Here is a 23,255-nt window from a genome sequence, read left to right as displayed (position 1 = left end):
AACTGTATGTTGCTAAAGCTGGCATGCTGCAAAATCGGATGACATCATGAAAAATTGAAAACAAAGCTGTGTGTTTGTGTTTGTGAGATTAGAGAAAAATTAAAGAAAAAAAGAGAGAGAGAGAGAGAATGAATGAATGAATGAATGTGTCATTCATGTCTGCCAGGGTTTGCTTGAGTCTGATTGGCTGTAATCACTGCAAACTGGGCTCTGGCACATATTCCAGTTCATGCTACAACAACATCACATTATTATCCAACATCGATAGTACTGACTCTAACTGTTCTGCTGGCCTGTTATTCTGCATGTGATCCCATTCACAGCCCTCTTTAGAACTCTCTATAAGATCATTATTGAGTTATCTACTGCCCCAGCAAATCATTTGACTTGTCAACTGCTATTAATTGCAACAATATCACAAATTAAGTCAGAAAGGGATTGCCAGCCAATGAAAGTATGCAGAAAAATTATATGATTTCAGCAGGCCAATACAGATATTGTGTTACAGTGGCCTCTACTTAAAGGAATATTCCGGGTTCAATACAAGTTAAGTTCAGTCGACAGCAATGTTGATTACCACAAAAAATTATTTCAACTTGTCCGTCCTTTTCTTAACAAAAAAAGCAAAAATCTAAGTTAAAATGAGGCACTTACAATTGAAGTGAATGGGGGTAATTTTTTGGAGGATTAAAAGGCAAATATGTGAAGATTATAATTTTATAAACGCTAATTGCTTACATTAATTCTTATGTTAAAACTCATGTATTATTTGAGCTGTAAAGTTGTTTAAATTGTCATTTTTACAGTCATTTTAGGGTATAAGGGTTCATTGACATTACAGCGTCAGGGCAACAACGTTGTAAAATTGGCAGTAATTTTACACAGAAAAGGTTAGTAAGTGGTTTTATCACACTAAAATCATGTTTACATGAATATTGTTTATGTCTTGTGGCTATACTTTTGAAACGGTGAGTATTTACATTTTTACGGATTGGCTCCATTGACTTCCAATGTAAGTGCCTCAAACCCAGATTTGTGTTTTTTTTTGTGTTTTTTTTTTTTTTTAAAGAAAAGGAGGGGCAAGTCAAAATAATTTTTTTTTGGTAATCAATATTATGCCACAAATGCTGTGGCATAATATTTGTATTGAACCCGGAACATTCCTTTTTAAAGGTGTGTTCTCGCACAGCATAATAAAGACTCACAACCTGACAAAAGCTTATGAAAATGAATATACTGACAGACTTTAATAAAATAGATAAATGCAAAAGTGGGGCAATCGGCAGCGCAATTTGGGCATCCTCAACACTGAGCAAAGAGAGATCTATGGGCCTGTTATCTCTATTGGCATTGCAAGGTCACTAACAAAGGAAAGAATAAGGAAGGAAACTCAAACAAGGTTCATCTTCAACTTCCTGGGCTGTTGCTTCCCTTCATTCTCACTGAAGCATTTTTGTACACGCACACTTCTGCTAATCAGAGTGCCAGTATGGCACTAATGAGTAATTTGTAAAACTGAAGGGAGAGGATGATCAGAAACCTAACAGAAATGTTCAGAAAATGTTGTTCCTAGTCAGCATTGCTCTTTTTGCATTGCTTTTCCTCACTTAAAACACTTCAAACCAATTTCCCCTCACAGTTTCTGCCTTCTCTCTTTTTTGTTAGCCATTAATGTTTTCACACTGTTCTCCTGTCACTGCTGCATAAAAGAATAACTCATTAACATTTCCTTCTCTGCTCAGTTCTGATTACCCTGCGAGACGGTGTCTCAGGCCTCCACAAATGCAGATTGGACACAGTGTATTGTTTTCATTGAGCGATCGGTATTTCAAGAGACACCACTGTTTTGTACATGCCACTGTCCAAATCAAGCCATTAGGAGGATCAGTTAGGGTTCGGAATGTGTTTGTGTGTGTGTGTATGTGTGTGTGTGTGTGTGTGTGTGTGTGTGCGTGATTGAGGCCAAACTCGACAATGTGTTGGTTATGGCTGTGTGGAAACTGGAATGGAGGATACATAGGCGCTGATTTACTTTTCTGCCGGTGGGTGCCTTGATCGTATGTGCAAAAGGGTTAAGAGTTTAATCAGTTGTGTCTCGTAATTTAATTTAATTACTTGACGATGATGACTAAAGATAATTTGAAGATAATTGAAGATAAAGATAATTTTGTAAGAGACAATGGTGTCAACTGAAGTTTTCGTTTTAATTACAAATCTGTCCATTTTAAACAAAATAATGAGATTTTACGAGTATTATGACCCGTTGGAATCGCAATCCCGAAGTGAGATCCTCCAATCAGAAAAGTTCCTATTTACCAATAGCTTTTTATTCAAATGTTTTTAATGACATTAATTAATACTAGAGCTTTCTGGTTTGGGTCAAGGCTGAGAAATTGATTAAATTTTTTTTGAAATTCCTATGGAGAAAATTAATGGGGATGATCTTGTGCTTTTCCGTGGGTGCTCGGCCATTCTCGTGAGTGCTCGAGCCCCAGAGCACCCACAGGATCGGCGCCTGTGGGAGGATATATTGCATGCACATTAAACGTATTGCATAAGGACCCTTTCTACAGCATTTTCAAACACCGTTTCAGTAACCACAACAGTTAAATTTCAAGTTAGTCAGATGAAGGGTGCATATTTTTACATGACGCCACTATATACGCGCAAGGAGGTCCATAGTTAGTTAGGACCATAGGTTTTTGTTTTGCCCTTTTATTATAGATTTACACAAAATTTGTTTATTAGAAAAAAAACTTTTATTAAAGTTGTGTGTTGTTTACAAAAATATCAGTCATTGTACACAGGCTGGATATGTGGGGAAGGCTGGTGTTTATAAATCTCTTTTGGCTCATCGTAATATGAACACACTGGAGTTTCCGTTCCCTGTCAAGAGAATGCTGCAAGAGAGCCTACGGTATTGTAATGTTTCATAATTTGTCAAATTTGTATAAATTTTTTTTATTATTTGTGGATAATGAAAGAAAGCTGTTATAAGTTTTTGTTGAATTAAAAAATGGAGAGGAAAACAGAAGGATATAGCAAATTAGAGGTGGATCACTGCAACAGTTAACATTATATATTGTATTTATAATGTTGAATTACCCAGTGAATCTAATCCCTGTTCTCTTGCAGACTGAGAAGCTCCTGTAAAGTATAATAGCAGTGGACACATGGGACGGGATAAATCTGCTTTCCCATTGCACAGAACTGGCATATATTTAGTCAGTCCTGCTTTTAGAGAAACCCATTGAAATCCCTTCTGTAAAGTGTGTGTGTGTGTGTGTGGGGAGTTTAACACTGGTCTGTGACAAAGCACAAAACCTCAGTTCTTGCCCTCTCAAAGTGACCAGAGCAGTTTCACTCTGTATCACCACAGTAGTCAGTCAAGATTAACCCACCTCACCCTTGCCATCAGCTCAGAGCTTTATTTAAATACCTTTATTTAAACAGTTCCACAGTTCTCTTTGAGGACAGAAGCAGTTTTCCAAACTTTGGACATAGAACATTTTTATTTTTTTAAACTCAAGCACATATCATGCAGCCAATTAGCATATATTCTCACAAATTCTATTTTACAGTTTAGGCATATCTGTATGTTTTACATCTGTGACTAAGTTATGTTGTTCATCTTTATTACTGTCCTGTGTGTGCGAGCGAGGTAATCCCACAAAAAAAATATGTCCTGGTCACGTTTCGCCCCAAAAATCAAAAAAGAAGAAAATTGTATTTTGCATAAAGACAATGTAGCTTATTTTTTAGGAACATTAAGATTTTTTTGCATTGTGACATTATTTCCATGACAATTTAATTTCCTTTCCAAATTCTCATTACTGTAATGCACTCGGGCTTTTTACTCTGGATTGCCATTTCTGTTATTTTCAGTGGTGATTCTCATTGCTGTGTTTTTGTGCAAACACTACTATGAATTTGAAATACATTACAGTTTAAATATTATTATTATTTTGCATAATATTAAGGAGATTTTTTAGCATTATGGGAATTAAGGGGGGTTATTGTGAATTGTGTAATCTATAACAAAATTAAATGAATACAATTTAAAGTATCTAAGATTTTTTTCATAAAAGTTTTTGAAAGATTCAGTGCAGTTTGATTGAAATTTTTTAATAAAAAAATTATTATTATTTTATTTAAGTGAATATTTTTTTCCCTGTTGAATTTGGGGTGAAATATTTCATGTTCTTGGCAGGTTTCGTGAGATTCACATCTCTTGTTGGAGGGGGTCATTTTACATGTGGGTTTTTGTCTGCCTGCTGGTGTCTGGTCTATATGCATGAGCAATTCCCAGGAGCTTACCAGACTGTAACAATGTTTGGCAGGGCTTCTGACCCCTCTCTGCTCCATTTCTGTTAGTGAGTTGTCATTTTAACAATACTTGGTTAGACCATCAGACCAATTGACTTTGATTGATGCCTCATAAATTTTAACCCCCTTCCCCCTGTATTAATCAGTTCCACCCACTGGCCATTATTTCTCAACCTCCATTTCATTTTCTGCAACTTTTCTGTCTGAAAACATATGTAGGAAATGTGAGGTTAACTTATAAAGGAACTCTACTAAAAGTCTCAGTTTTCCTCAGGTCTAGTCTTTGAGCTGAGAAATATGTATGTGTGTGTGTTTGTACATGCACACAAGTGAACATACTAATGTGTGCGTCAATGCGTCCCAATGGAAAATAATTCTTGAAGTGAATTTTCATGAAGTCTTGTAGACTTGATGCCCAAAAATAACACAAGAGACCACAGACTAGCTGAAGAATGTTGCTCTGTGTGTACAGTTGGAGTAGTGTGTCAGTGAAACTCAAGCTTCCGCTGTGGGTTGAGCCTCATATGACTCTTTTATGGCCCTTGGAAACCTCACATCTGATCTCTGAATAATGCAAATAACTGCATAGAACACTAAAACCAAAATATATGTTTGGGTTGAAATAGAAAATAATGACAATGTTTTTGCTTTCTCTGAATTTTTACTAAAATAGTCTGCCCTGGCTTGGGCTTCCTGTGACCACAGGGTTCTTTAAATAATTTTAAATTTCAATTTAGATAATCATCATTTGCTCTTCTTCATTTGAGTTATCAAAAGTCCACAAAACTGTCTAGAATATCGAAATTACTTGAAATAACATCAATTTGGGACATCGGAGATGGTATTTAGATTATGTAGGGGAGACCAGGGCTAGTTGTCACATATGTCTCAGTAGCTATTATATCTATATCTAATATTATGTGACTAAAGTCCAATTACACAAATGCTGTGTTATTGTAAATGTAAAAAAGCCACCTTTAGCAGTGGTTTTGTATATTGATTTCAAACTCCTAGTTCAAAACCCTCTTAAATTAGAATTCTTTAATGAATTATATTCTTTAAAATTTGAATATCATCATATTTTTTTTTTTATAATAGCTACTGGGTAAAGCAGCAAAATAAACCTACCCTAAAAATATTCACTGGAGTAAAAATGGTGACAACTAGCCCCAATCCCACTATCCCTATATTTTGCAGCATTTGGGTTCTGTATATCTCTGTGAAAGAAGGCTCTGCTGCTGATTGTTATCCTTTTATATCTCTCACTAGCATTATAAATGTCATCACAATTTTAAACAAAGGTGACATTTTCATCTCTACCCACAAATTAGGTATTTTTTTCTGTCTGTGTTGCTCCACAGCATGCAAGACATTCAAACCATTAGTATTTCATCATCAGAGGAGATCGTAAGACTGAAATTAAATGTTTTTGTACGGCACTAAAATACTGTGTGTCTCTCTCTTGCTCTCTTTTTATCTGTAGTTAAACTGTGGCAGACAGTAAAATACAGTATGAGCTTGACAGATGTGCATAGACCATTGCCATTTCCGTATGCGTGTGTAAATGATCAAATGACTCTCAGCTTGTGTGAGGTTCTGTCCCATTGACACACATACAGCTGTACAGAGTCGATGCAGTTGACATTTCTGTCATACACTGCCTGATTTTCCAACTTGCCATGTAGAGCTAATTCTCACAGACTATAGCTTAACAGGAATTTTTTTTAATCAAGCATCTTTCAGAATAGATTGTATTGTCTAGGTTATTCTGTTAATTACTGATATCTACAGTTAAATAACGTCTGTTCCAGTCTGGCCAACAGTTTACATTCTTTGACTGTTACTGATCGAAGTAGGGGAGATCTGGTACTGTATAACGGTTACACTAAATAATGTAACAATTATTTAGTTCTTAAAGGGGTCATGACATGCATTTTTTCACTTATAAGTTTTCTTGCACAAAAAAACAGTTGTATATTTGTTAAACATGATCATTTTACACCCTCATTCTGACCCTCTGTCAGAAACACTCGGTTTTGGTGCTGCTTCTCCTTTAAGACTTGAGTAAACACCCACTGTTATGATTGGCTCTCTGCTCTGGATTGACCTGCTCTCTCTTTGCCTTCTCAGTGTTGTTGTGGAGGCAGTCAGATGCAAATTTCTACTAACAATGTGACATCACAATGTGGAAGAAGTACAAAACGAGTCGTTTTGGCAGCTTTGGTTTAACAAATAATCTTTTTTGCAGTGAAGAGAAAGTTTTGAGTTCTGAAACTTACAGCATGTTTTTAAAGTACAATAACCTCTTCTATGTCAGAAGATCAAGGACAATTTTATTCCTCAAGTCATGGCCCCTTTAATCCACTCTGTGTAGCCATATTAGATCTGTGCACATTCAATTCAAATAATTTTATACAATCATCTCTCCTTCAAAAGTTGCAGATGTTTTTGTGTTGGTGTGTCTGCATAAATGTAACTGCCTCATCCAGACCAGTTGACATGTGGATCCAGTGCATAATCTGGCTTTCCCCTGCTTCTCATTTCTAAAAGCTTAGTCAAATTAATTTATAATGCACTTTTAAAAACATTTAAGGTCAGATTTAACAAGACAAATGCAACAAAATTGATAATCTTGGGGACTAGCACAAGAAGTTCATATTAATGAATTAGATTAGATATGTGCAATATTTTTCTGGGGATCCTAAGTATGCGTTCTCTGATGGGGACTCTCATAATCCTACCTGGATAGTGTGACTGCAGCCTATGTGCATCAGTAAGCTCACATGATGGTCTATCAGTGGTTCAAACTAGAGGTAGTCTAATATATCGGTTTTACTAATTAATCTGTGCCGATAGTTGCTTTTTGGAACTATCGGTTATCGGCAAAAATCTATGCCGATAGTTGTCAATAATGTTATTTTTTTTTATTCCTCCATGTTCCTATGAAAATATGTTTTTCAAATTGAAGCGAGGGCATGTAAAGAAAAATGTGACTATATAGAAACATCCCTCGTCAGCACATACGTATCTCCAACTTCATATTGTGAATAATAATAATAATAATAATAATAATATATATAGGCTATAAAAAGCTTAATTTGGTAAACATTAAATATAGAGCATTGTAAGTCTATATAATTGCAAAATAAGAGTTCCTGATGTGTTTCAGGCTTGTTTAGTTATTAAAGTCCCATGTTAAGCAATCAATCTTCTTTTTTCTGATTATTATTGGTATAAAAATAAACTAAATCTGGGATTCATTCATTTTAGACTCTGGCCTCTGTGTCTGTGCCGTCTAAGAATATGTTGTTACATTCTATGAATCGATTTTAAAAACTATCGGACGATTAATCGGTTTTCGGTCTTTTCCACAACCTTAGTTATCATATCGGCAAAATCCACTATCGGTTGACCTCTACCCTACATAATAAGTCTGTGAATTAACCACTGGAGCATCATCATTAGTTCTGTTCTAGTTCTGTATCCCTCAATTACTTCAATGGAGACACACTGTACACAGACAAGACATTGTGAGTGTGTTGTGAAAACAAATATATTATCTATTAAAGTAATGCTGGCCAAATTAAACATAGAGACATTAAAATATTAATTTTACTGGAATGTTTTGTGAATACCCAAAGAGTGATTCTGACTGTTACTGAAATCAGTTTGTCCTTTGTTCTGTCTTTCAGGTTTAGCAGTGCCTATAGTGATTTAAGGTCCATTTTGGATGGTGTGGGACATTTATATGGGTCTTTTTCCACAGACAAAGGTATGTGCTTTAATTGAGAGTACTGATCTTATATTACGTACTGCAAACAATGAACTTGGTACTTAGGAGTACAGTGGTGATGGAGCAGGATTATTCAGTTAATTGGTTATCATTAATTGGGACTGGCCTGAGACTTTGTTAGTGGCCCAGGTGCCGGTTGCACCAGCCATACGTAAGTTACAATTTAGCCTAGTTGTGGCGTAAATGGGCACCAAGTCACAATTTATGCACTACTAAATATTTGAGCATTGCACCATTAAACTTGGGTTGGACGTAACCCTACTTATGAACTAAATATTTACGGAAGACTCCGACCAGGAGTAACGGTTGGAATAAAAAAGCAGACTGATTTAATGACATCAGTGAGCTCATGTTTTGCGTGACAGACTATAATGCTTTAGACATACGATGATGGTGATATTTACACTTGTTTACATTTATGAGAGGAAAAAAAAATTGTATTGCTTCTTAGCGGCATTTCAGCATAAAACTGATCTAATGGTGCATGGGGTGTGTCACCTGGTGTCGAGTTTCATCACATACAAAATGTATATGATATTAAAATGAATAAATGTCCATTTTTCCAGCCTGTTGTATTTTTATTGCCTTTATTCCCTTATTAATTTTTCTGCTGTCTAAAAGTTCCTGAATAATGTTATTTACATAGGCTAAATATACTATTTATTAAATCTACTTTTATTACGTGTAGTATTTCAATAGGAATATAATTTATTACAGCTGACAAACTGTAGGTGAGCAAATAAGGTTTGAACATCAACTGTAACAAGATAAAACTAAAATGCATGGCTTTTTAACACTTCTGTGTACATATTTGAAGGCTGCTTATTAGATCAATACAAGTAAACGTCATATTATGCGACTACGCCTTACTTTACAGAGAGCTTACAACCTACCAGCTGAGACTTGCCTTAAGAACAGGTGGTGCAACCAAGTTAAGTTCTTACTTAGTTACAAACTAACTAGTAGTTATTAAGCCCTTAGTTTGAACTTTACGTCCCAACTTAAGTGAGACCTTATGGAAAGCTGGTGCAACCCTACCCAGAACCGTAACCATTAGGCTACCACCATCTGGTCATTCTTGTAACCATTGTGTTGATAAGAAATGAATGAATGGTTTCAGAAAATGTGATTGTCAAAAATAAATAAATAAATATAATAAAAATATATATATATAGTAAAAGTCCATTTTGAGTTTAATTTGTTTTAGTTAATAAACCATGTAAATTAAATTGATGTAGAGATATACAGCTCTTGTGTAAACCAGGTTCTAACAATCAATGCATGCTTTTATCTAATGGCACTTTAGGCTGTTATTTATAACAATATTCGTGCTGGCCCGGTTATTAGATTTAGAACAAATTAAGTAGGTTTTAAAATGGTTTGTGAATATCATGTCTGCATTGCTCCAAGAAGCTCTGTATGATTATGGCAAAACATTTTTTTTAAGAGCATAGCATTTTGCATGAAGTGAGATGCTAAGGTCTGCAGAATCATTTCTTGAAACTTAAAGAACATGATCTCTTGCATCTGATATTGTATTGTAGAAATGTAATGGTGACTTTCTACAAAAATAAGGATTTAACTTGTTTGTGTGGCATAAATGGAAAAAACATCTTGCATAATGGATGTTTTTACCATCCAAAGAGAATAAACTATATTTATGTTTCCAAAATAACCTCAGCTAAATAGTATGTCAAGACTCCTAAGACTTACACCTCTTAGGTTGTGTAACATCTCTTTTAGATGCTGGCGAGAATTTAATTTAGTTCTCTATTTCTGAGAAGAAAAAAAAAACTCTTGTTTGTTGAGGCTAACAAACCTCGCATGTAAATGGGAGCCTGAGTTGTATCATGAAATCAACCAAAAGGATCTTTCTGAGATGAACTTCTTTTGTTTAAATTTAGTTAATTGCAGTACATCCTAAATAGAACTGGAACTGGGGCACTGTGCATAGTTAAACTCCAAAAGTCAATGTTTTTTTCAAATTCTGAAAAAAACTTCAGAAAAAGACAAGTGAGAGAGTTTAAAAAGTTCATGGTGGAACAGTTAAGTTACAAAACGTCTTGTAGTCTTAAGTTGTAACTTTGTTTAAGAGTATATTATATCTAGAGTAAAGGACAGCAAATGTCCTTAATAATACATTAGCTCCTTTTCTGACCTTACTGCTGCATATTTTAGAAGCAACTGTGTGTATTTGTGGCTGTTTGTCACAGAATACCGCTTCACAATACATTAGCTGTTTTTGGCATTTGGCTGAGTAAGCAATAATAAATATCAATATCACTGATTTAAAGAGACACTTCTCAGCAATGCAGTAAAACTGTGTGTGGAATAATGTGATGCATTTTGTGAAAGTGGTCTCTTTATGAATTGTTTACTTCAGGTTTAACTGGTCTCATTTTAAAACATTCTATCTTATCTGGCACAACACGTTTTCAAACATGTGACTGAAGTTGATTTTCAGCAGAAATTTAAGTAACACCATTGTCTATAGTTTTTTGTTTAAAGTATATTTTTTATAACAGTAATGTAATGCAGTGTAATGCAGTGCAATTTTAAAGCATTGCTGGTGAAATATTTTTCAGAGGTCTTGACATTGCCCTTGGTTCTTAGATTATGAAAAGTATGAGCTGAAGGAATAGTTTGATCCAGTCTTTACTGTGAGCTACCATCTGTTAAATACTGTAATGACAAGGAAGAACTTAATAAAGTAAATTATTCTTCATTTGAAATATGCCTTAGTTCTTGTTTAGTGTCTTTTTTTTTTGGTAAACAATGATAAATCACTCTGTTTCACAAGAGGCTAATTCATTTTTTGGCCTTTGGAATTTAGAAATAATATCTGCTGTTGACACTAAGGAATGCGGTTGTCACTCTTCATTGGAGGCTATACATCTGGCCCTTGTTAAAGTGTTGGATTATTTTAACTATAATTTATTTACACTAGAATCATGTTACTCATATATCTGTCCCAGGCCAGTGCATTTACCTCATTTAGCCTGTTATTTACTGTGTTGTCGTTTTACAGTAGATGTCATCACTGTGAGTTGATGGAGTAGCTGTAGAATTAAATTAGGAATGCAATTCCAAAGTTGTGTTTCAATTAGGAACAGCAATGTAAACCTGTGGTTTGCTGTTTTCTTTTGAAGGCTTCTCAAGTATATGGCAATGACACTCCACAAGTACTGTATGGCATGTGTATGGCTGTTAGTGTATTCCATATAGCATATACAATGTTAGAATATTTCAGACAGTGTTTGGTCCAGGACTGGATATGCATTGGATATGCCTTAGTCTAATCCTTTAAATTGCAGAAGGTTCTTTACATGTGGACCCTGAAGTAGTTTAAATGGTGACATTATCACTCATGGCTTGGTAAGGTCAAAACTGTGCAAATTTGAGCTATATAGCTAATCGTTGTATAATTTAATCACTGCAACAATCTCAGTTCTACATTAAGATGGGCTCTATCTGAAATCCTTGTAGTTGTATTCCATATAGCAAATACACTTAAAGGGGTAGTTCACCTGGAAATGTAAATTCTCTCATCATTTACTTAACCTCATGCCATCCCAGATGTGAATGGCTTTCTTTCTTCTACTGAACACAAACAAAGATATTTAGAAAAATATCTCAGCTCTGTAGGTTCTTTCAATGCAATTGAATGGTGGCCAGACATTTCAAGCTCCAAAAATCAGATAAAGGCATCATAAAGGTAATGCATACAACTCCAGTGATTTAATACATGTCTTATGAAGTGATGCAATCTCTTCGGGTGAGAAACAGATCAATATTTAATTTATTTTTTTACTATAAACCTCCACTTTCACTTTCAGAATGTGAAAGTGAAATTGGAGATTTATAATAAAAAATAAATTAAATATTGATCTGTTTCTCACCCACACATCACATCTTCTGAAGACATAGATGTGGACTCGAGTGTGGATTACTTTTATGCTGCATTTATGTGATTTTTGGAGTTTGAAAGGTCTGACCTCCATTCATTTGCATTGTATGGACCTACAGAGCTGAAATATTCTTCTAAAAATCTTCGTTTGGGTTCTGTAGAAGAAAGAAAGTCATGCACATTTGGGATGGCAACTAAATGATGAGAGAATTTACATTTTTGGTTGAACTATCCCTTTAAGTGTACTGTTATGAGAGAATATCTATTTTTTTCAGAGAATAATGTGGACTTGTTTACTTAAAGAAATTTATTTTTAGTCCAGCTCTGTTAATTTGCTTTAAAGGAGTATGGCTAAATCCTTGTTATTAGGGCTTGTTTACTTTGGCTTGCTTATTTATTTTCTAAAAAGCATTGTGCTTCGCTGTCTCACAGGCACATAGCTGAGACTTGCAGTATGTGCTGTATGCTGCTTTTATGAAACAATTATGCTGCATGGTTTCAGTGGTGCTCATGCTGTTGTGAATATGAATGCATTGGAATGCAGGGCGAGTTGACGGTTACAGCAGCATGACTAATTCTGGGATCTCCTGTGAAGTGTGTGGCTGACTGGCCCAGGCTGTCCTTCAAGCTTGGCTGATGAGACTACATGGCCAGCATCCTCTTATCTTGCTGGGCTGGTGGTGGGGGAAACATGTAAATGAAAATGCACATAGAAGTGTAGTGTACTGTAGTTAGCCTCAAACTTAAATGCTTGTCACTCATATCAGTCATTATAACTTTAGGTAATTTTTCCAGCTATAATCATTACTTCATAAGGAAGGGGGCCTTTAAATATTTTCTCTGACAGTGGGAGGCCTTGGAGGCAAATAGGTTGAGAACCACTTATCTAGCCTACTTCCTATTTATTACTTCACTGTGACTTGACGGGACAATTTGCTAAATACTAGAGGTTGACCGATATTGGATTTTGCAGATACAGTACCTATGTTGGTGAAAAAGTCTAATAACTGATTTATTGGCCAGTACTTTTTATAACTGATTTATTGAATGTTAAAATATTTTCTTTACTTTCCTTACTTTGATGGGAACAGACATGGAAGCAGCAAGAGTCGAAAATGAAGAAATATCGACAAACTATTAAGCCGATAACCGATAGGTCCAAAAGCAGCTATCCGTGCCGATTAATCAGCAAAAACGATTAATCGGTCGACCACTACTGAATACTGAATAGGTGTTGATATGTAATTAGCGGCAGTCACATGTTAATGTGGTTATGACATCATTACCATGACTGCTTCAGTTTCCAATTTAATGAACGGAAGTGTTTTTCAGCCCATGCTATCATTAATTCATTACAGAGATTACAAAGCTGTACTGGAATGCCACCATAAATATTTGTAAAAAAAAAGACTATTTGCATTTTGAAGTTAGTTTTAATGAATAACCTCCATGCTTTTTTCCCAAGCAAAACACAGCCAACACACACAGCATTTTCAGAAATCCAGAGAGGCATCAGATCTCATACAAAGCCAGAATTATGTATTAAAATGTGTACGCCGAACTTTATGACTGCTGTCATAGTTTTATGACCGTTTCCAAGTGTCAGTGCCTTTTGTATGTACTTTCATTTGGTTATAGTTTTATGTTTAGCCATTCTGACTTATGAGCTCTGGACACTGACTTGATTTATCAGCAAATGTCCTGTTGGAGGACGCAGAAATGATCTTTTTAATGGTCATTTTCTTCAGTCATAAAACTCTTTAATGTTAATAATGTCCTCTTGTGAAAGTGCTGAACAATGCCACAGCTTCATTAGCATAAAAGCAGAGAAATGTGAATTCATTAGTGTGTCTGGGTAAAGCAGCTTTGCTTTGTTCCTGATAAACAGGTTTGATGACATTCTTGTTGCGTTCTCCGCAAGGATCCCAAATGGGTTTTGTTTCAGTACATTTCATTTTGGGATTGATATGCTAATGTTTTAATTGGCAAAGTGGGACAAAAATAGGATTGTTCTGTAAATACCTTAAAACACATTGGAACATGAAAAAAATAATAATAATATTGCTGCAGAAAAATGACTGATTAGTTCTTGGTGTGTTCTGTTAGTTGTAAGTCCCTTACCCTAAATATGAGCAATGGTGATAGTGACATTACTACTAGTATTGCTCATACTTAGGGATATTAACAAACTCTCAATTTTTCAATTTTTCCCTGGCAGATGCTAAAACAGGCAAAAATAAATCCCATGGACATTAAAGGAGTGACCCAAGCCATATCTACAGAGCCAGAATTTCATAAGTCACCTTTACACTTGGCATTAGTATGCTTTTTTGTTGATCATATCACAACTGGATTGCACTTAACCACATTAAAAGCCAGGTGTAATTTCATCCAAGAGGAATTGTGACTGTACTACTCAAACCACTTTCTGTGGTGGTCAGGGATGGATTCTGAGCACATCAGTCAAAAGTGTAAATGCAGTCCAGTGAAAGAATGCCCAGAATATCCACAAAACTCATGTTAATGACTTTGAACAACCAGCCAGAACACCTTAGCAACTTACCTGCTAAAATCCACTCAGAACAACCCATAGCACATGCATAGCAATGCCCCTGGCAACCACCCACGACTCCCTAGCACAACACCCTAAACTTGCCTGTTGGGATTTGCATGAGCAATCACCACTCACATTTTCTTTTAAAAATGTAAAAATCTACTTATTAAAACTCTGGTTCAGTATACCTTGCAGCTTCACCTGTTTTTCTTTATATTTAAGAATAAAGGCCTGCTCACAACACACCCATTTTTTTATTGTTTTTGGAACAAGCTTTTGTATGGTAAAACAATGGATTCCAATGCAGCTATTCATACCGAGTCCGACAAATCGTCCTCCGATAATCCGAAGGTTTTTGTTTTATGGAGAGTGTTCCGATATTTTTTTTTTCTTGGGACTGCAATGAAAACTGATTGACCAATGAGATTTTTGTCAGTCGCTGCAGCTGTTCAACCCAGCGCGTTGGTGTCGCTAATCAATTGGCAAACACAGGCATTGGACGTGCAGCTGATACACACCCGAAAATTATATACTTAAAAATAAATAGTTGCGGTTCATGAACCTTTGGTACCGCAAACAAACCCGGTCTGTTTTTCAAAGTCTGCTTATGGTGTTTGTCTTAATGTACACTGCTTGGCCAAAAAAAAGTTCTAATGCTCTAATATTTTGTTGGACCGACTTTCGACAAACTTATGCAACATCACAACATTTATTTCCATCCAGATTGCATTAATTTTTGGCTGAGATCTTGTATTGATGACAGGAGAGTCGAACCACTCCGTAAAGTCTTCTCCAGCACATCCCAAAGATTTTCAGTGTGAAAATTATTCCTCATGCTTCCTGAACCACCCTTTCACAATTTGTGCCTGATGAATGTTGGCATTGATGGGATAACCTGGTCATTCAGTACATTCAGGTAGTCAGCTGACTTCATTTTATTGCCACATAATGGTGCTGAGCCTAGACCTGACCTATTGAAACAATCCCAGATCTATGCATGACGGGTGCATCGCTTCATGCGCTTCCCTTCTTACCCTGACGCCCATCGCTTTGGAATAGGGTAAATCTGAACTCAGCATACCACACAACCATTTTCCATTGCTCCACAGTCCAATCTTTATTCACCCTAGCAAATTTGTTTTTTTACGATAAGCCTCATTAACAAGTGGCTTTCTTGTGGCCACACAGCTGTTTAGTCCCAATCCTGTAAGTTCTCGTCGCATTGTGCATGTGGAAAAGCTCTTACTTTCACTATTAAACATAGCCAGGATTTCTACTGTCGATTTTTACGATGTGACTTCAAGTGTTTGTGATCTCAGATCATGATCACTCAAGATTTTTTTCCGACCACATTTCTTCCGTGAAGCTGACTGTTCACCACTATCCTTCCAGGTTTTAATAATGCGTTGGACAGTTCTTAACCCAATTCCATTGATTTCGGAAATCTCCTTGTTTTTTTTGCTTGATGCAGGCCAATAATTTACCCTTCTTAAACACAGTAACATCTTTTCCACGACCACGGGATACAGGATTTTCCGACATGGTTGTTTAAGAAATAAGAAGCGGGGGCCTGGGTAGCTCAGCAAGTAAAGTCGCTACCACACCAGGAGTCGCAAGTTCGAATCCTGGGCATGCTGAGTGACTCCAGTCAGGCTTCCTAAGCAACTAATTGGCCCGGTTGCTAGGGTGGGTAGAGTCACGTTGGGTTAACATCCTCGTGGTCACTATAATGTGGTTCTCACTCTCGGTGGGGCACATGGTGAGTTGTGTTTGGATGCCGCGGAGAATAGTGTGAAGCCTCACATGCTAGGTCTCCGTGGTAATGCGCTCAACAAGCCAAGTGATAAGATGTGCGGATTGATGTTCTCAGAAGCAGAGGCAACTGAGATTTGTCCTCCACCACCCGGATTGAGGTGAGTCACTACGCCACCATGAGGACCTATAGCGTATTGGGAATTGGGCATGCCAAATTGGGGAGAAAAGAAAAATCACAAAAAAAAAAAAAATAAGAAGGTACGCACTGCATCAGTTAGGGTTAAAGAATTGTTTCCTGCTGAAACATATTAATCACTGCAATAATGATCCATTCATAGGCTCTGAAGTATCTGCTTATTTAAATATAAATAGTGACTTTTTTTTTGGCCAGGCAGTGTACATTATTTAACATGTATATCACTGTGCCTGTTATATTCATATGCAATTAAAAATAGCAGCAAGCTTCAGCAATTCATTTGGACTAAGCTTGTAGTAACATCCCATAACGACTTGCCGAAACACACTGCTATTTTTATTGCAAGGATAAATGTAATATATGCATCCTAATTATACTAAAATGCTATTATTAATATGAATTATTCCACATGTATTTATATCACTGTACCACGTGTTGTATTATACAAGAATTATAAAAAGAAGTTGGGTTCTGGAGTCCGTTTGGAAGATACTCATAGATAAATACATGTGCAAATATAAGTAGGACATATATTTATGCAACTGCGCTCTTTACTCATCTCCCTTGCATAAAAAAACTCATTAAATACTCCTCAAAATGCATCAACACCATGGAAAGAACATAATGAAATGGTTATGCCGAATTAGGTAAATAAATGCTTTAACAGAGTTCAATATATTAATCTCTAACAGCTGAAGTGTTCGGACAGGAGACTGGTATGACAACAGCGCCATGTACACATGGGTGAAATAGTTTTTCATTTCATGTTTTTACAGACTCTGTTTGAATAGACTGTCTGTCAGAGGTTCGTCTTGCAAAATCGTCATGGATTTGGTGTAAACAAACCTTAAGATCACTAGAGAAACATTTTAGGTCTGAATGCATCTCAAAATTGCTAATCTTGACATTTTCTTGACTTAACATATCAATACTTTGTCTCATTGACTATTTTATCATATTGCTGCTGTCCCAACCCGTAGTGTGTGTGTGTGTGTGTGTGTGTGTGTACAGGAGAGAATCTCCAGTTCTTAATTTAGAACTATGGAAGTGTTTAGGAATGTTAGTTGGTATGACAATACAGCTTTGTAGATAATACATGCCAAAAACCACGAAGAACTGTTTATATATTATAGTTCATGATGATCCACTGTGTCATAAAAGGAAATCAAATTTCCCTCTTAGCCCACATAAAATCAAAATGGGAATTGTGTAGCTTTTAGCCATTTATACTATAATAGTTTTGAAACCATCTATATGGTTGAGTACTGTTAGAAGTTGACAAAATTAACCTTTAGCAGATTTATAAATTTAAGATTTGCAGTCTTTTCTGGGAATATGGATAAAAAATATCGATCACTAATCCTGCTTTACAGAGATTTTTGTCTAATTGTTTTTTTTTTTTTTCTCCCAATTTGGAATGGTCGTGTAGTGATTTGCCTCAGTCCTCCGCATCTGAGACCGTCAACCCGCGCATCTTATCACGTGCCTTGTTGAGCGCATTGCCATGGAGACATAGCGCGTGTGGAGGCTTCACGCCACCCACCGCGGCAACCATGCCCAACTCACCATGCGCCCCACCGAGAACGAACCACATTATAGCGACCATGAGGAGTTTACCCCATGTGACTCTACCCTCCCTAGCAACCGGGCCAATTTGGTCGCTTAGGAGACCTGGCTGGAGTCGAACTAGTGAGCTAGTGAACTCCAGGGGTGGTAGCCAGTGTATTTTACCACTGAGCTACCCAGGCCCCCTGAGATTTGACTAATTAAATTCCCACTATAATGAGAATGTCCATCCCCCATATACCACCTGCAACCAACTAGCAAGTAGGTTCTTGACCGCTGTGACAAAGCCTTCTGGCTGTTTAACCTTTTCATGAGTAGGGTCTAAATTCCCCTGTAGTGCCCCCTGGAGTGAGTTATTTTTGCATGTGACACTGCACAGCTGGTAACTTTCTAGGAGTATTTTTTCATTTATTTTATTTTTATTTTTTATTTCTTCTCATAAATAATAAAATACAATATATAATATAGTAAACATATGAACAAATGAGGTATGAATGCAGCACTGTATTTAGTTTTATTTCATTTTTATAGATGTAAAAAACAAATGAACAAATAATATCAGCAGTCCGGTTTGCCTATATGCACTGTTTGACTTCTCAGACATTGTTTGTGTGTGTGACAAGTGCTAATGTAAACAGACTTGGCTACATGCATCAGATAATAACGCTCCATCAGCATGTTTTCACTGTGAGTATACAAGTTTTAAACTGTTATCGTGGTGCTTTTGTGATAGTTTGACTGTCTGCCTGAAAAGTCTGTTGAGTTGCTGTTTGTGTGAATGAAAACTGCATCTGCACCTAATAAGTAGACATGGCTGTGTGCATGGGAAGATCGCGTTTAGATATGATGGCTGTGCATATATAAGATGTGAACTGTTATCATGGTACAGTTGTGTTCAAAAGTTTGCATACCCTGGCTGAAAATATGACTGATCATGCAAAAAAACTGTCTTTTATTTAAGGATAGTGATCATATGAAGCCATTTATCATCACATAGTTGTTTGGCTCCTTTTTAAATCATAATGATAACAGAAAGCACCCAAATGGCCCTGATCAAAAGTTTACATACCCTTGAATGTTTGGCCTTGTTACAGACACACAAGGTGACACACACAGGTTTAAATGGCAATTAATGGTTAATTTCCCACACCTGTGGCTTTTTAAATTGCAATTAGTGTCTGTGTATAAATAGTCAATGAGTTTGTTAGCTCTCACGTGGATGCACTGAGCAGGCTAGATACTGAGCCATGGGGAGCAGAAAAGAACTGTCAAAAGACCTGCGTAACAAGGTAATGGAACTTTTATAAAGATGGAAAAGGATATAAAAAGATATCCAAATCCTTGAAAATGCCAGTCAGTACTGTTCAATGACTTATTAAGAAGTGGAAAATTCTGGGATCTCTTGATACCAAGCCAAGGTCAGGTAGACCAAGAACGATTTCAGCCGCAACTGCCAGAAGAATTGTTCGGGATACAAAGAAAAACCCACAGGTAACCTCAGGAGAAATACAGGCTGCTCTGGAAAAAGAGAGCACAATACTTGTTGACCCCTCTCCAAACATAGCGCTTATGGTTGTGACCATAAAGCTCTATTTTGGTCTCGTCACTCCAAATTACAGTGTGCCAGAAGCTGAGAGGCGTGTCAAGGTGTTGTCGGGCATATTGTAACTGGGCTTTTTTGTGGCATTGGCTTCTTTCTGGCAACTCGGCCATGCAGCTCATTTTTGTTCAAGTATCGTCATATTGTGCTCCTTGAAACAGAGTGTGATACTACTCTGTGGGGCCCAGTTATTAAATGTCAAATATGTGTGACGGTATGTATGAAAGGGTTAAAGAAACGGGGACAAGTGCTTTGATATGTCCGTCCCAAACTTCCATTTTCAATAGGAAATATTTCAACATAGGACAGGTAACTATGCTCGTCAAGTGTGAGAGCACATTTCAGTCATATCTACTACAAGTAACTTGAAACAAAATGCATTAGCGTCACTCCTCAGAATTAGTCTGTTTTTACATGCTTTGCAGTAATGATGTCACTCACTCATACAGACATATGACTAAATGATTTGATGTTTCTGCTACATTTGAAGGTTTCCACTACATCAGTCACACAGTATTGATAGTGTTGAATCATCAGAGTGGTAGACAGCATGGTGAAAATTCAACAAATAGCTCCTGGGTGAACCTGTGTGACTCACTGTTTATACACTGTTTGGTGTGTATCACACATTTAATTCATATTTATGCATTACACATTCACATTACACTGTCTGTCATATTTATTCTTTCTCTCTCACATACTGTGATCCTAAAGATTATTTGGGTACTTCAAAATGCATGAATGTCTTTGCATCATATAAAAAAAAATAATAATCTTGGTTCAATACAAGTTAAGCTCAATTTACAGCATTTGTGGCATTATGTTGAATACTACAAAAAAAAAAAAAAAAAGGAAAAAACATAGATGGATTACAGTGAGGCAATTACAATGGAAGTGAATGGGGCCAATCTGTAAACATTAAAATACTCACTGTTTCAAAAGTATAGCCACAGGACATAAACAAAATGCGTGTTAAAATGATTTTTAGTGTGATTAAAATTGCTTATTAACCTTTTGTTATTTTGAATTTTACAACTTTGTTCCCATGACAACGTAACACCATAAACCCTGAAATCCCGCAAAAATGACTTTCAACAACTTTACAGCTCAAATAATACATAAGTTTTAACAAAGTGATTTTATAAAATTATAAGCTTCACATTTCTGCCTTTTAAACCCTCCAAACATTGGCCCCATTCACTTTCATTGTAAGTGCCTTTTTGCTTTTTTTTTTTTTTTAAGAAAAGGAGTCAAAATAGTTTACTTTTGTAATCAACATTATGGCTAAAATGCTGTCAAATGAGCTTAACGTGTATTGAAACCAGAATATTTCTTCAAACCAGTGGCATTTGTTTCAAAGAAATTAAGCACAAGCGCAATTTTCAAGTAAAATATTTCACAAAAAGAAATTAATTTTTAAGGTTAATTTCAAATTATAAAATGTTAGAAATATTGTTCAAGATAAATACAAAAGACATGGTCACTTTCTGTTGTCAAACTTTGTGGAACCTAATTAATTGACTGAAGTCTGAAATTGTACTCTGTTAGGACACCTATGTGAACTTGAGGGGAGCTGACTACATAACTCCACTACAAATGACATGTTGGTTATAAGTAATTGAAAAGTGGTTAAGAAAAGTGAAGTTAGTTCTGTGAAAAGGTGATTTGTTTGCAGGTGCCAACAAAGTCTTTCTAACAAGTCAGTCCATTGGCGGCCATCTTAGGAAACATGAACATGAAAGTGCAACTCCTACCTACTTGAATGGGGGAACACTGAAATCTCAAAAACAGTTGGTCAAGATTACGATCGAATACCATATTTCAAATCAACAGTAAAATCTGACAACACTGGTATCATAAATTGTGCTTCTCTACCTTTAGATTATGCATAAAAACGCAATTTTCACGGATTGTATAGTTAATGCGCATGCCCGTTCTCGAGATGATTGACAGGTGATGTCTGTATCTAAAAGGTGATTGGATCTTTTACCTGTAAGGCGGGACTTCCTTTCTACCTCCATTGACCGTTGGGTATTCCAATTTCTCCAGTTCATTTTAATAGAAGTGGCCCGTCTCTACTAAATAGTCTCTGATATAATACAATGACATTCATACATTTTTATTGTAACTTGAGTGCCCAGAAGAGTCACAATTATTTTGAGGCAATTTATACACACATGCACGCAACTTTCTTGCACCATTAAACCATCCTTTGTTTGTGAGGCTGCCGTGATGTCTCACAGGGAACAAACAAGCACATAGATACAGCCTCCCTTTAAAACGTACCATCACGTCTCTGTCAATGAACTGTGAATTTTAGGGCAGTCTGTCTAAGCCATTCCTGCTGATCTCTTCCAGATGGATTCAAAATAGTTTAAACACTAATATGCTACTGGTGTTTTCAAATGTGGGAATTAAATTACACTAAAAAGTGTTATATTAAAAAGTAACTGGAGGAAATGAATGTGTTTGATATGCATAATTTCATTTAAAATACAGCTCTCTGAAATACTAACTGGTCAGCCACTGCATTCTGTGGCCAGATATTTTTGTATTATGACTTTGTAATTGACCATTGTCCTAGGCAACTGATTTCCTACATTGCTGTGGTAGTTTCAGCTCTCTTGTCATTTTGTGGTCTGTCACTCTTACTTCTTATCCTCTAATCCTTCTAACCAGGTGCAATTTAAAAAAAAGTGACAAGCGATAAAAGCAACAAGTGAGAACAGCTATCACTTCAATGTAAAACTGTGGTTTTGTGGTTATTATTCTAAATAACTTGACTTTACATCTGATGACCATATCAGGATAACTTTAGTGACATTATGCTATATTTATTTTTGCATTTTAAATATTGTCTCATTGTAGAGCTGTCTGAACAGTTGGGCCTCACTCTTTACCGCTTCGGCTAGCTCTACACTAGCTGCGTATCATCACAAACGCTGATTAAAATCCATAGTGATTCTGTCATTCTGCAGAAATAATGCAAAAGCAACTAATAACAGATACAAATAACCATAACATTTTATGGTTTTGGTGCATTTTAAAATATAACCTTGTGAAAACCAACCGAACCATGAAGAAAATGCAACATTGTAACTATTTTAGCCCCTTGTTTCAGAACAAATCATGCAAGCTACAGGTCTGAAAAACGCCCTCAAATCCCTCTGTTGCAATTTGTAATTTTACTCGTTATTTTGTCAGAGAGAGATAGTTGCGGTGAGTCGTTATGTGTGTCACCCCTCCACCATTTTTAATCGCAAGTGTGTCATACCTCTGACTGAAGAGAGCGAGATTTCAGCAAAACAGTCTGCATGTGTGACACCCTCTGCCAGAATGGGTTGTTTTGAGTTTGCTAGTGTAGAGCCAGCTTTAGCAGCATTAAGGGTCGGTCACACTACACTTTGCACTCCATTCCCTCCCATTTAAACGCATCCAAATGCAGCTGAGTGGAAACGTAAGCTCGTGTGAAGAAATTTTGTACTACACTGCGTACCAAAGTTCAAGCTTGGTGAACTCTGAACCGTGAATTCGTACGACAAGGGGATGCATGACCAA

At 36.4% G+C, this 23,255-nt stretch overlaps 1 protein-coding gene across 8 annotated transcripts in view; it reads left to right on the top strand.

Annotated features, from left to right (window-relative positions):
• The window catches only part of LOC127421825 (splicing regulator ARVCF-like), a 275,477-nt gene that overhangs the window by 62,187 nt on the left and 190,035 nt on the right, over positions 1 to 23,255 (top strand). For 7 of the 8 annotated variants that reach the window (XM_051664985.1, XM_051665015.1, XM_051664993.1 and 4 more), the window contains one exon: positions 8,019 to 8,098. The exons of the other annotated variant lie outside the window; for it this stretch is intronic. Coding sequence is in view for 1 of the 7 variants with exons in the window: in XM_051665015.1 (XP_051520975.1) it covers positions 8,057 to 8,098 (42 nt within the window). In the remaining 6 variants the exon portion in view is untranslated. The remainder of the gene's footprint in view (positions 1 to 8,018; positions 8,099 to 23,255) is intronic. 8 annotated transcript variants of the gene reach the window in all.

Source organism: Myxocyprinus asiaticus, chromosome 3 (genome assembly GCF_019703515.2).
Source record: "Myxocyprinus asiaticus isolate MX2 ecotype Aquarium Trade chromosome 3, UBuf_Myxa_2, whole genome shotgun sequence".
Taxonomy (NCBI): Eukaryota; Metazoa; Chordata; class Actinopteri; order Cypriniformes; family Catostomidae; genus Myxocyprinus; species Myxocyprinus asiaticus.
Note: the sequence above shows the minus strand (reverse complement) of the source record. Positions and strands in the feature narration are given on the sequence as shown.